General features: G+C 39.4%; 1 protein-coding gene across 1 annotated transcript in view; it reads left to right on the top strand.

Annotated features, from left to right (window-relative positions):
- The window catches only part of BNC2 (basonuclin zinc finger protein 2), a 359,908-nt gene that overhangs the window by 221,821 nt on the left and 125,367 nt on the right, over positions 1 to 12,720 (top strand). Inside the window, exon 3 of the mRNA XM_064176653.1 lies at positions 6,163 to 6,265. Coding sequence (XP_064032723.1) covers positions 6,163 to 6,265 — 103 coding nt within the window. The remainder of the gene's footprint in view (positions 1 to 6,162; positions 6,266 to 12,720) is intronic.

The raw sequence follows: 12,720 nt of genomic DNA, 5'->3' as shown, positions 1-12,720 counted from the left end.
TAGGCATGCTCCAATAGGTCCATGTCTTCTACCTGCTGAGGAATCCAGAGCTGGACACAGTAATCCAGACAAAGTTTCACAAGAGTGGAGTAAATTATTACTCCAGGGTAATCAGGGCAGTAAGACCAGTGGAAGCAATTTGCCTCCTGTGCTTTCTGAAGGATAGTTGTGATTGAGATGAGGAGCTGAGTGGAGACAGCAGTGTTAATCTCTAGAAGAATTTTGAGTAGAGGAGAGTATATGAAGCTTTTTGAAGGTGCATCCACTTCTGGTTTTAGGTGTTCATCCAGTATGGGCCCTTGCCTTGATAAAGTGTATGGTTGACAGTTTTGGTTTCCGAACATGAACCTGACTTTCCTTTATAAGAATAAATGTCTGCCTTTGCTAACATGCTCTCAGGCACAAGGAATCCATTTTTTAAAATCAATCCTGAAGTCCCACTTGAAGTTGAACCATGGCAAATTTGTTATTGCTCACATTCACGCTGTGATGATCTTGCCACTTAGGTAGTATAGCTGTCTACAAACTGCATAAAAATCTTTGATGATTTTGGCTAGGATGGTTATTTGTCTTCATAGTGACTGGCATGTGGCTGTGTTTTGAGTCTGTGCTCAAAATAATGTTGATAACACACCTATGTTTTTGTTGCCACTGAGCAATGCTTACACAGTGTCAAAGCCTTCTCTGCCCCACCAGGAAATCTCACGAAAAAAGCTTCACTAACACTGGACCAAATAATCATGCCTCAGGCTCCTGTGGTTAGTAACAGTGGATTTGGACTGTGTGAGTTCTGTAGGACAGGCAGATTATAGGCTCATAGAATGATCACAGAATCATAGAATCAGCCAGGTTGGAAGAGACCTCCAAGATCATCCAGTCCAACCTAGCACCCAGCCCTATCCAGTCAACTAGACCATGGCACTAAGTGCCTCATCCAGGCTTTTCTTGAACACCTCCTGGGATGGTGACTCCACCACCTCCCTGGGCAGCCCATTCCAATGGCAAATCACTCTCTCTGGCAACAACTTCCTCCTAACATCCAGCCTATACTTCTCCCAGCACAACTTGAGACTGTGTCCCCTTGTTCTGTTGCTGGTTGCCTGGGAGAAGAGACCAACCACCACCTGGCTACAACCTCCCTTCAGGTAGTTGTAGACAGCAGTGAGGTCTGCCATGAGCCTCCTCTTCTCCAGGCTAAACAACCCCAGCTCCCTCAGCCTCTCCTCATAGGTTTTGTGTTCCAGGCCTTTCACCAGTTTTGTCACCCTTCTCTGGACATGTTCCAGCACCTCAACATCTCTCTGTGCAAAGAGAGTCAGTGTAGTGGACTCTGTTATGTATTAGGTGATCTCTTAGACTACAGATAGCCTGATGGGAGACATTTCTTAAATACATTTTTGATGATGAGGCAAACACATTAAGACCAAGGCTCTGTTGACACTGCCCACTGCTACTGACGTAGCTGAGACTTCAGTGAGATGCTGCTTAACCTCACAGGGGTCTTGGAGCCTTGTAACAACTTACAATCAGATTTTTTTTTAGATTTTCTGTTAAAATTCAGGATAAAGGACATTATAAATCTTTTCCATCCTTCCATAAAGCTGCTTAATTTTAAAGTTTTATTGTGGTCATTTGTAAGAAGTCCAGAGGAGGAATCATATCCCTTCTTTATGTGTTCTCCTCCTCCCATACTATAATCCCTTTCATAGTCAGTTATTTATACTGATCTTTTTGAAACTGTGCAAAACGGACAGACAGGCTGATTTTCCATTACTGCTATGGGCTGTTCCTATTAATATGAGAATAATATTTACTTGTTAGATATCATGCAAGTGATGTTAAATGAATATCTTTAAGTCTTAGGGAGACCCACAGAAGTTAAGTCTAACATCTTTCAGGGTTAGCCATGCAAACTTTTGCATAGGTGTTACTAGACCATATGCTTTTATACTGGGCAAACTCCCTTCTTTCTGCATCACACTCTACAGGAAAAGATCTCAAAGAGAGCAGCAAGATATTTCTGAATGCTTCAGTGTCAATTATTAACCCATTCTTATATATGTGTATTTTGTTTTTAAACTTAAATAACTTTGCTTTAGGACTTAAGGAATCAGTTGTGTGAACTATCTGTAATGATTCATTTGAAATCAGTACATTTTCTCCCCAGGTCCTCAGGGCTACTGTAGTATTGGTAGAAATGCAGAGAGTGGTACATTAGGAACTCAGTTGAAGTAATGTATAAAAATGTCAGAACTGTTGTTATCTGTAGATTGTGGATGTGATAGAATATAATGGCACTTTTCAAGAAGCTGTAGAAAACCATGTTTTATTGTACACTTAGGGGCCTTAACCTGCAAGTAATCTAAATACATAGTTATCAGCTGGTACAGGGGGAGCCTGTGTCTGTTCCTCTGCACTGTTCCTCTCACTGTGCAAGGTCATTGATTTATTTTTCTTTCCTTCTGTTTTCATTCTTGGAGGAATTTCTGGAAAAAAAAATACTTAGGAAAATTTCTGGCAAAAGTTTGGTGTTGCTACACCTTTGGATTTTTATATCTACTTTTTAACAGCTTTGAACAATGGCTGCACTATTTATCGGCTGCAAACTCACCCAGGATCCCTACTCCCTATCCCAAGCAGTAACAGATATGCAAGCATAATTACAGAATCACAGAATCACAGAATGTCAGGGGCTGGAAGGGACCTTTGAAAGATCACCCAGTCCAACCTCCCTGACAGAGCAGGATATCCTACACCAGATCACACAGGAACATGTCCAGGCAAGTTTTGAATATCTCCAGAGAGGGAGACTCCACATCCCCCGGGCATCCTGTTCCAGTGTTCTATCACACTGACAGTGAAAAAATTGCTCCTTATGTTTACATGAAACTTCCTATGCCTCAACTTCCACTCATTGCCCCTTGTCCTGTCATCGGGCATCACTGAGAAGAGCCTGGATCCATCCTCCTGGCACTCACCCTTGCAATAGACATTGATGCGGTCACCTCTCAGTCTCCTTTCCTCCAATCTAAAGAGCCCCATCTCCCTCAGTCTCTCCTCATAAGAGAGATGCTCCATTCTCTTAATCATCTTTTTTGGCTCTGCCCTGGACTCTCTCAAGCAGTTCTATGTCTCTCTTGAACTGGGGTAGGGGGGGGGTGGGGGGACAGAACTAGACGCAATACTCTAGATGTGGCTTCACCAGGGCAGAGTAGAAGGGCAGAACCTCTCTTGACCTGCTAGCCAAACCCCTTCTAATACACCCCAGGATGGCATTGGCCCTCCTGGCCACAAGAGCACATTGCTGGATCCTGGCCAACCTCCCATCCACTAGGACCCTCAGATCCTTTTTCCCTTAGCTGCCTTCCAACAAACAGGTCAGTGTCAGTCACTTTCCCTTGCTTTAATCCTTTCTGTACTTTACAATCCTACTGCTTGAGAATGGAGTGGCTCCATTAATGCTATGGAATCTTAGGTGAAGCTATGACAAGTTCATCTCTTGCTTCTGTTCCGGGGCATTCCTGAGCCTATTACAAAACTGATGACTTTTGTCACTAAGAAAAGTGCAATTGAAAAACAGGACAAAGATACTTAATAATTCAGATGCATATCCTTCCAAAGATTCTCTGTGATGGGAAGGAGAACCATGAAAATTATAACTTGGCATCAATGCACCCTTTGAAGAAAAAGTGACAAAGTGAGGCCAGGCTAGATGTTTTGGCCATACTACTTATCTTCAGAGTTTTTCATCTCAGTCTTTATAACTTTATAAGAAATTCATAACTCTTTTTGAAGAATTTTCAGGTGTAATTATTTGAGGAACAAGCTGACATTTTCACATTTCTTAAAAGTTTGTGTTTGAATTTGGGAGGAGAAACTAAATCGTATTGTTTAGTTAATCTCCTTCAACACTTTTTACCATCAAACTGTCTTTAATACCGTGAAGAAAAAAGAAACATGAAATCTCTAAACTTTCCCCTTCCCCCATCTTATAATTCACAGCAGCTAAATGGATTTTTTAAAATGTGTGTAATAAAATTCTGTCTTAGGCTGAGGTTTTGTATTTCAGGTTCAAGCTGAATCCATTACAGGCATCCTGCTAATCCCTAGGCCAAAAATATGCAGGATTGTAGTGAAAATGTTGGTGAGCTTTAATGAAGCAACACCACCAAATGGCACAGTTTCATCTAGTACGTGTATGTATACTATATCTTTCCTATTATGCACACTATAAGTGGCACATGAACAACATATATATGTCACATTGGTGCAGAGATTTAGAAAACATGGTGAAAAAAAGAATACCATTTAAAAGTACCTTCTTCTTGCAATACAATTAATTACTGAGTTAATTAATTAATGAACATATTAGAGAAAGAACATCATTACTGACCAGTGGAGACCTGATGTATTACTGAGTCAATAAACTATTGAACAGGAACCAGGACCTTTCAGGAGATTTTTTTTTCTCTCATAACCCACAAACACATATATTATTCTTGCATGGTCAGCACTTCTTTGCTATTGTTATGTTTTGTATTACTAGTTCTTTTAATTATGCATATGTACAGTAGTGTTTTAGAACATAGCTAATTAGTAACCAGACAGGTAGCACTGGTACTGAGGCCTGAAAATGTCAGGCATAATAGAGCAGGGTATTTTTTTCTCCACCAGGTTTTTGAAGGTACAAAACAGGGAAAGAATAGATAGAATAGAAGGAAGAAAGGATTTCCACCACAGAAATTTAACAGAGAAATTCAGGTTTCAAGCAGATTCATGATCTATAAATGGTTTCTAATGGCTGTCTGATGCAGATAAATAAGTAAAAAGATAAAACTTTTGAAATCATTCTGAATTGTCAGCAACCAAGGAGTTTAGCTTGGCCAAATTAAAGTGAATGGAATTTTCTGTGAGTTGGTATAGTTGATAATTCCTTTTTTGATTTGGAAAGAGTTTGTGGGGAGGTGTAAGTTGTTTGGAAATGTCAAAAGCCTTTGTAACATTTCAACATCTCAGTAGCCATGGCGCCAAGTACACTTCCCCACCTTAGGCCCATTTACATCTGCAGAAATATCTTTTCCTGGCACCTCTGGTAGTTACAGTATATTTTAATCCGTGAATGATCAGAATAGGGCTCTTTGTCTTGGTAATCTCCATGCAAATGACATCTAAATGCATGCTGTAAATTTATTAGTAGCAGTTTGAAGTGCACGGGTCACGTTCTAGACTATTTAAAAACATATGAGTCTCATCAAATTATATTCACTTTTCTGTGAATGTAGCTGTCCCCTGTCAAATTAAACTTGTGTAATTTTTGATATAGTTTTTAAAAGGGCAACGAGATATTGATAAGGTGTATTGCTGAAGCACATTTTGGGTCTTTGCACGAGACTGGAGTTCTGCTGCTTTGAAATAGCTTTGTCTTTTGTGAAACAGAGAAATACAGGTTTGTAAAATAGGGAGTGTTAAGAGGTAAAGGGTTATGCTTAGATATTGGAAAAAGTGATAGATGCAAAGGAAACTTACAGGATACTTTATGGACCAGTCCTATCCTTGTACCTTGATCTTTTCGTCCTGTTTTGTGAACACATCAAATTGGTGACCTTCTTTCCAGAGTGCAGTTTTTTCTTATGTGAACCTCAAAGAGGAAGCTTGAGGTTAGCCTTTGGATACCATGGGGGAAATGGAAAGAGATCTGTAGTCTTCCTTTTTTGTGTGTTTTTGTTTCCTTATTTTTTCGTAGTTCTAATCAAGTTTGTATGCTTCTATGTCGGATATTACTAGTTGTGTTTTCTTTCAGGTAGTTGGTGAAAACCAGGAAATTCGTGGAACACCTCCAGAATCCTCATCCTACCACTTCTCCTTTTTCTTTTTCTCTTCTTTCTTATCCCAAAAGAAATAGAGCAATTCTCTTAAATTCTTTAGAAGTGTATTCATCTCGATGAGATAACAGGCTGTGTTATTATTGAATAAACATTTTGGTTGTCATTGCTTGGGAATACTGACGTATGTTTTTGAAAGAAAATTAATTTCTACTTAAAAGAATGAACAGTGCTTTGAATGTTAGAAGCCTTATTTTGGATGCAGAGTTAACATCCTTCTAGCCCTCACAAAGTTTGATGCAAGAAGAAAGAGATTACTATTTTCTGTTTCTTTTTGCAGGCCATCCGCTGTACGCTGGTGAATTGCACATGTGAATGTTTTCAACCAGGGAAGATTAACCTGAGAACCTGTGATCAGTGTAAACATGGCTGGGTGGCACATGGTAAGAAATGTGTATTTCCAGGCTTTTCTTCTTTACTCTGTCTTTCTTTAAATAGAAAAACCTGAAGTGATACAGACAATAGTGATATCTATTTGTCTGCACGTACATGTGCATGTGGTCTGGGTTTCTGCGTGTGTATACATGTGCATGCTTTTTTTTTTTCCCAGCAATTTCTGGGATGAAAAAGTGAGAGTCTGTTGTTTTGACATTAGCATCAAGCACCACTGGAGTTCAACATGCTGTGTACAGCTCAAAAGAATATTCTTAGTCTTTCAGGATGTAGTACCATTCTAGCAGGGCTTAGCCGAAAGGCAAAACATTTATGGTATAGATGTGCAGCAAAGTTTGTATTACAAAGAAGCATTAGCCAATAAGTCACTGAGCTTAATGGCAATTCGCACTTGCCAACATCAGATTGCACAAGCTTGGATCTCTGAATGAGAAGAGTGTGTCTTATATGGCTCAACAAAGTGTGCGTATATGATCTAGGGGTTGAACTTCTCTTCCCATGTTTAAGTAGATAAAGAAAGAAAGGGATTAAAATACCCAGATGCTATATAAAGCATTGAAATGCACTACAGACCTTCTGTCTTATTTACTCTTTACTATTTTATGTGTTTGGTAGGCAGTTTTCCCTTGACAGTCTTGATTAAGCTGTGTGTGAGAAAGAGAGGTCCATATACACAGTTAGAAGGCAAATAAAGAGCATACCTAAAATGATCTGGGATGGGGGCAGAGGTGAAAAAGACAAAGATTACTATGTTTGTGGAAGAAATTTGTATTGGAGCTTTCTTTTTATGGACTAGGCTATGAGTATCTAAGCAAACACAATATTAGTTCCTCACTTCTGCCAGAAATTTAGTGGGTTATACTCTATAAATTTTATTTTCTTTTGATGATACCTGGCATGGAGGATTCATACTTACCTCCTAAGATGCACTTGCTTTCTACTTATTTACTTCTTGTCTGTCTGCATTGGTGCCTAAATATGCTACTATATGGAAATTGTGAGTGCTTAACAAATTCAACACCACACACTTTTTAAAACATTCACACACCTGGAAAAAAAATCGGGGATGCAGGTATCCCATAGTTTTATGTCACAATATAGAGATATACACAGCCTTCCTAGAAATACCCTAATGACACCAACCTGGTGGCTGGTTTCAGATACATTAAATACTAGACCCTATGAGGACACTACTTACTCTCACTCCTCTTAATTCCCAGAGAGATAGCTTCAGTCACAGTAAAACCAGACACAAATTTCTTGGAAGAATTGCTAAACCTTGCAAAATGTGTATAGTTCAAGCATGCTTCAGGCTTTCAGTAGAATTAGCATCTGAGGTTTTGCTGATCCACAAATAGTGAAGACATGCCTAGCTGTTTTTCAGGGTGTACTCCCGGTGAGCAATAGAAATCAGGAGTCTGGCACTTAGATTCTCACATATGGGCATCCCAGATTTTCTTTTTAACCAATACCTCTTAAAAGGTCAGATTTTCCTGATATAATCTTCCTTGTAAACTAGTTGAGTTAAAAATCAGGATACATGACAGTAATGTGAGATTGCTATAGTGTCTCTAGTAGAAATGTCCCAGATTTACAAATGCAGAAAGTTGAAAGGTGAGTATGATAATTAGGGATACGTGGCCTGCCGCCTTGTGGGAGGTGTTTAACATTCCAAATAGAAAATTGAATATAGCTATCTATGTATTATTAGAAAGTGTTTGGTTTACTACTGCATCAAGTGAAGAATGCCCTGATTTTTATTTCTTTTTAGTACACTTTGTGTACAGTTGTCTGGAGTATTTACATTTTATAGCAGAACGAGACAAATCAGATACCTATTTCTTATATATATGCAAAGCAAAGGCTTACAAATTACTTCCTGGAGGCTGTGATGCATCTGCCTCAGTGCTTGATCATAGCTATTTTTCAGAATTTTGAGGGCAGTATTCAGGAGCCTGATCAATTCATTGCACTGGGTCGTGCCTGGTTTTCAAAATGACTGAATTAGGTTGCTGTTCAGAAGTGATTTTCTTTAAACTATTGACACAGCATTTTCAGAAGGTGTTCCTTGAATGCAAATAGTATTTCCTGCTGCTTTAATTAAAGGGTTTCCTTCTGATTTTTATTAATGAATTTCAGCTTAGCTCCTTGATACATGATGTAGTGCTTTACTGAATGTAATTATCAAAGAATAGGTATTTCTAACAGGAAGTACTGTACTTATTCGGTTCTGATAATCTAGGCTCATAATTAACCAAATAGATCAAAATTAGCTTAGAGCTGCAGTCTTTTGCTGTGCAAAGTAAATTTGTGTTACTAGCTGCCATTTAAAATGTTGGAATTCTTGGAATGAGGAGGAAAAGGCATACAGCCAACTCTGTGATACTTTATTTAGCAACTTCTATCCTGTTTTCTTTCTTCATGCTTCCATTTTCTTTTTCATGTCTTTTGTTGCCTCCTGTGCATTGAGCTGCACGTATCTTAAAAGGAAAAGTTTCCTAAAAGTTCAATTGCTTTTCTTGGATTTGCCAAAATTAGGCTGTCATTATATGAACAGACTCATCATAGAAGTTCTTTCATAGCAAGGTAAATGTTCTTTTTGGCAAAAGTTCAGCTTATCAAGTTTTGACCCTGCACCTCTGTGCTATGGTGGCAATCTGACTATTGGTGTTTTTGAGGTGAGTGCCCAAAGCTGTGTGGGGTGCAGCAGCATTCTCTGTTACTGCTGTGTGCAATGGAGAACAGGTTATGGCTGATATGAATCCCTGGATTTTTAAAGGGATTTAGATAACTAGGCTGTTTTAATTTGTTTTCAGCTGAAGCTTGGCTGTCATGTTGTCATGTTGGACAGGGATTTATTTTCTAAAACAAAAATTAAAGAGCTGAAATTGGATAAGCTATTTCCTAGGCCTCAAGCAGGCAAATAGGTATTGGGTGTTTTTCCTTGTTCATTTTTTTAATGGTTGTGATACTTTGTGTAGTTCATATTTTGAAAAATAAAAATCTTATTAAAATCTTGGTAGTTGATATTTTTAAAGGATAATTTATATTAACACAGACAATTGTGGCATTAAAATAATTTAGGAATAAGGTGACTAAAATATGAAGACTTCTGTGAGCACTTGAGTTGGTTTATTCTCTCTCTGTGTTTTGTTTTTTTTTCCCTCCTGGTTTGGTTGGTTTTTGTTTTTGATTTTGTTTTAATTTGTTTTTTGTTTTTTTGTATTATAAGTAACATGAATTATAAGTAACATATGTATTAAAGACTGGCTGTTAGGAGGAAGCTCTTTACAGAGTGAGTGATTTGCCATTGGAATGGGATACCCAGGGAGGTGATGGAGTCACCATCCTGGAGGTGTTCATGAAAAGACTGTATGGGAAACTTAGTGCCATGGTCTAGTTGACTGGATAGGGCTGGGCAATAGGTTGGACTGGATGATCTTGGAGTCTCTTCCAACCTGGTTGATTCTATGATTCTATTATAAGTAACATATAAGTAACTTGGCTGTGAAAATAACCATGACATTTTGTTAGCTGTAACACAAAGAATCACTTAATCCTACTTTAATGGAAATAATGAAAAAGTCCACTTTATTTGCAGCCTACTTCACCTAGCAGAATTAAGCAGCTCTGAAGTAAAACAATGTTGATTTCATTGACTTTGCCTTTTGCCCTTCATGTTTACCATTGAATTCAGAGTAACAGCTACCACATTACTAGCAGAAATACTCTATTTACCTAGTCCAATGGACAAAAAGACCCAATACAGTATCAGTGGGAAATACAGTCACCCCTTCTCATAACCATTTTGCTGAAATAATTGTTACCTTGTTTCAAAGAAAGTTGGAAGATTAGAAAACACTAGTTCTCTGCCTTGCCCTGAAACTGATGACTGGTAAAACTCAATCAGACAGAAGCAGCATGTTTTTCAGATGGTTTTGATGCACTTTACATTCTTGGACTAGCTAAATTACATACTGTTCAGTTCACTCTAGGAAAGTACCCTGTGAACATTTTTTGTCTTCCTTTTTTTTTTTTTTTTTTTCCCTCTTAGAGAAATCTGATCCTTGTCCTTTGGTGATCTTTCATCTGTGCCATGCTAATTAGCCCAGCTCGGAACTGGGCTATTTATTCAGGTAGGCTTCAGTGCCTCTCCGAGGTATGTTGAGGCACATGAGGCCCCACATCCAGTCCAAGACTTGGCCAGGCCTTTTCTCTAGTAACTTTTAAGTTCCTTTCCATTTTACTGAAAATTACAGTAACTGGTAGATTTTGGCACATAGGGCAAATCCATTACTACTTTTCAGTTTTAAAGATGCCATTCAGTGAATATTCATGCTCAGAGAATTGCAATGTGGGTTGTGCTTCTCTCTTGTGAAATAAGTTTTCTGCCACTGATACTTATTTAATACTCATACTTACTTACTGTAAATGACACTAACAATGAAAATTACAACCTCCACCAGAAACTGGAGAATGCTCTGACATAAAGTCATAGAATCATAGAATCAACCAGGTTGGAAGAGACCTCCAAGATCATCCAGTCCAACCTATCACCCAGCCCTAGCCAGTCAACTAGACCATGGCACTAAGTGCCTCATCCAGTCTTTTCTTGAACACCTCCAGGGACGGTGACTCCACCACCTCCCTGGGCAGCCCATTCCAATGGCAAATCACTCTCTCTGGCAACAACTTCCTCCTAACATCCAGCCTATACAACTTGAGACTGTGTCCCCTTGTTCTATTGCTGGTTGCCTGGGAGAAGAGACCAAAACCCACCTGGCTACAACCTCCCTTCAGGTAGTTGTAGACAGCAATGAGGTCCCCCTGAGTCTTCTCTTCTCCAGGCTAAACAACCCCAGCTCCCTCAGCCTCTCCTCATAGGGTTCATGATCCAGGCCCCTCACCAGCTTTGTTGCCCTTCTCTGGACATGTTCCAGCACCTCAACATCTCTCTTGAATTGAGGAGCCCAGAACTGGACACAGTACTCAAGGTGTGGCCTGACCAGTGCTGAGTACAGGGGAAGAATAACCTCCCTTGTCCTACTGGCCACACTGTTCCTGATGCAGGCCAGGATGCCATTGGCTCTCTTGGCCACCTGGGCACACTGCTGCCTCATCTTCAGCCTACTGTCAGTACTCCCAGGTCCCTTTCCTCCTGGCTGCTCTCCAGCCACTCTGTCCCCAACCTGTAGAACTGCATGGGGTTGTTGTGGCAAAAGTGCAGAACCCTGCACTTGGCCTTGTTAAATCTCATCCCGTTGGCCTGTGTCCACCCATCCAGCCTGTCCACGTCCCTCTGCAGATCAACACCTGCTCCTAGCTTGGTGTCATCTGCAAACTTACTGATGCTGGACTCAATCCCCTTGTCCAGATCATCAATAAAGATGTTGAACAGGACTGGATCCAGCACTGATCCCTGGGGAACACCACTAGTGACTGGCTGCCAACTGGATGTGGCACCATTCACCACCACTCTCTGAGCTCTGCCATCCAGCCAGTTCTTGACCCAGCACAGAGTGAATATGCATGACACATGTGCCTTGAGATTTCTGAATTTCTACAGGGCAGTTCATAAAATTGTCAGGTAAAAGAAATGTGAAGATCAAAACAAAGGAAAGATGGTTGTATATAAATTGAGGGAAGGAAAAGAAGAATGCTGTGGAAGTTTAGAAATTGCATGCCTCTCTTACCTTGAGGTTGCTGAAGGGAACTTGGTCCAGGGAGAGGGTTTATATTTTGAATGTGAGCTGTGTGAGAATGAGGCATGAAGGAAGAGGAGTTTTGTATTGAAACAAAAATCCACAAAGTTCTTGTCTCTGTCCAAAGCTATTACATGAAAGGAATTCAGGTTTGCAAAGTTGAAGATTATCTCTAAAAAAATAAAACAAAACCACCACAGATCTTAATGTCTCTTTAAAAGCAGGTAGAGCTACCTTGTTTTTTAGTTAAAAAATGGAGATAGCAAAATATAAATACTAAAAAGGAAAAGATAAATGCAATCCCATCATTATAGGCTACTGGTAAAACAATTGTGTTATGACTGTGTTGTTCCATAGGATAGAAAATAAAATCAAACATACTTCTTTCCTTCTGTCCAGTTTGTTGAATTCTTTAAAGTCTTTAAAAATTACTTGAGAGCAGCATAGACCAATCCTTTTTTTAGTCACATAGAGATTTTTAGCTAAGTAATTATCTACAATTCATTGATAACAAGGAGCAGCTCTTCATGACTATTTTAGATCTACTCTGGCTTTTCCTGACAAAATCAATTTAATTCATCTGTTATAACTTCCTTTTGACCCTGAAGGCTGAGGCATATTTTTCATTACTCAGTTGATTCCAGCAGCCTTACCTGATTAACATTCATTACTGGTAAACACTTTTTAAATTCCTCCTTCTGCCTGTGCCATCCTTTTTTGCTTCCCTTCAGCAGCAATTCTCA

Source organism: Pogoniulus pusillus, chromosome Z (genome assembly GCF_015220805.1).
Source record: "Pogoniulus pusillus isolate bPogPus1 chromosome Z, bPogPus1.pri, whole genome shotgun sequence".
Classification (NCBI taxonomy): domain Eukaryota; kingdom Metazoa; phylum Chordata; class Aves; order Piciformes; family Lybiidae; genus Pogoniulus; species Pogoniulus pusillus.
This window is presented reverse-complemented; position numbering and strand designations above follow the sequence as displayed.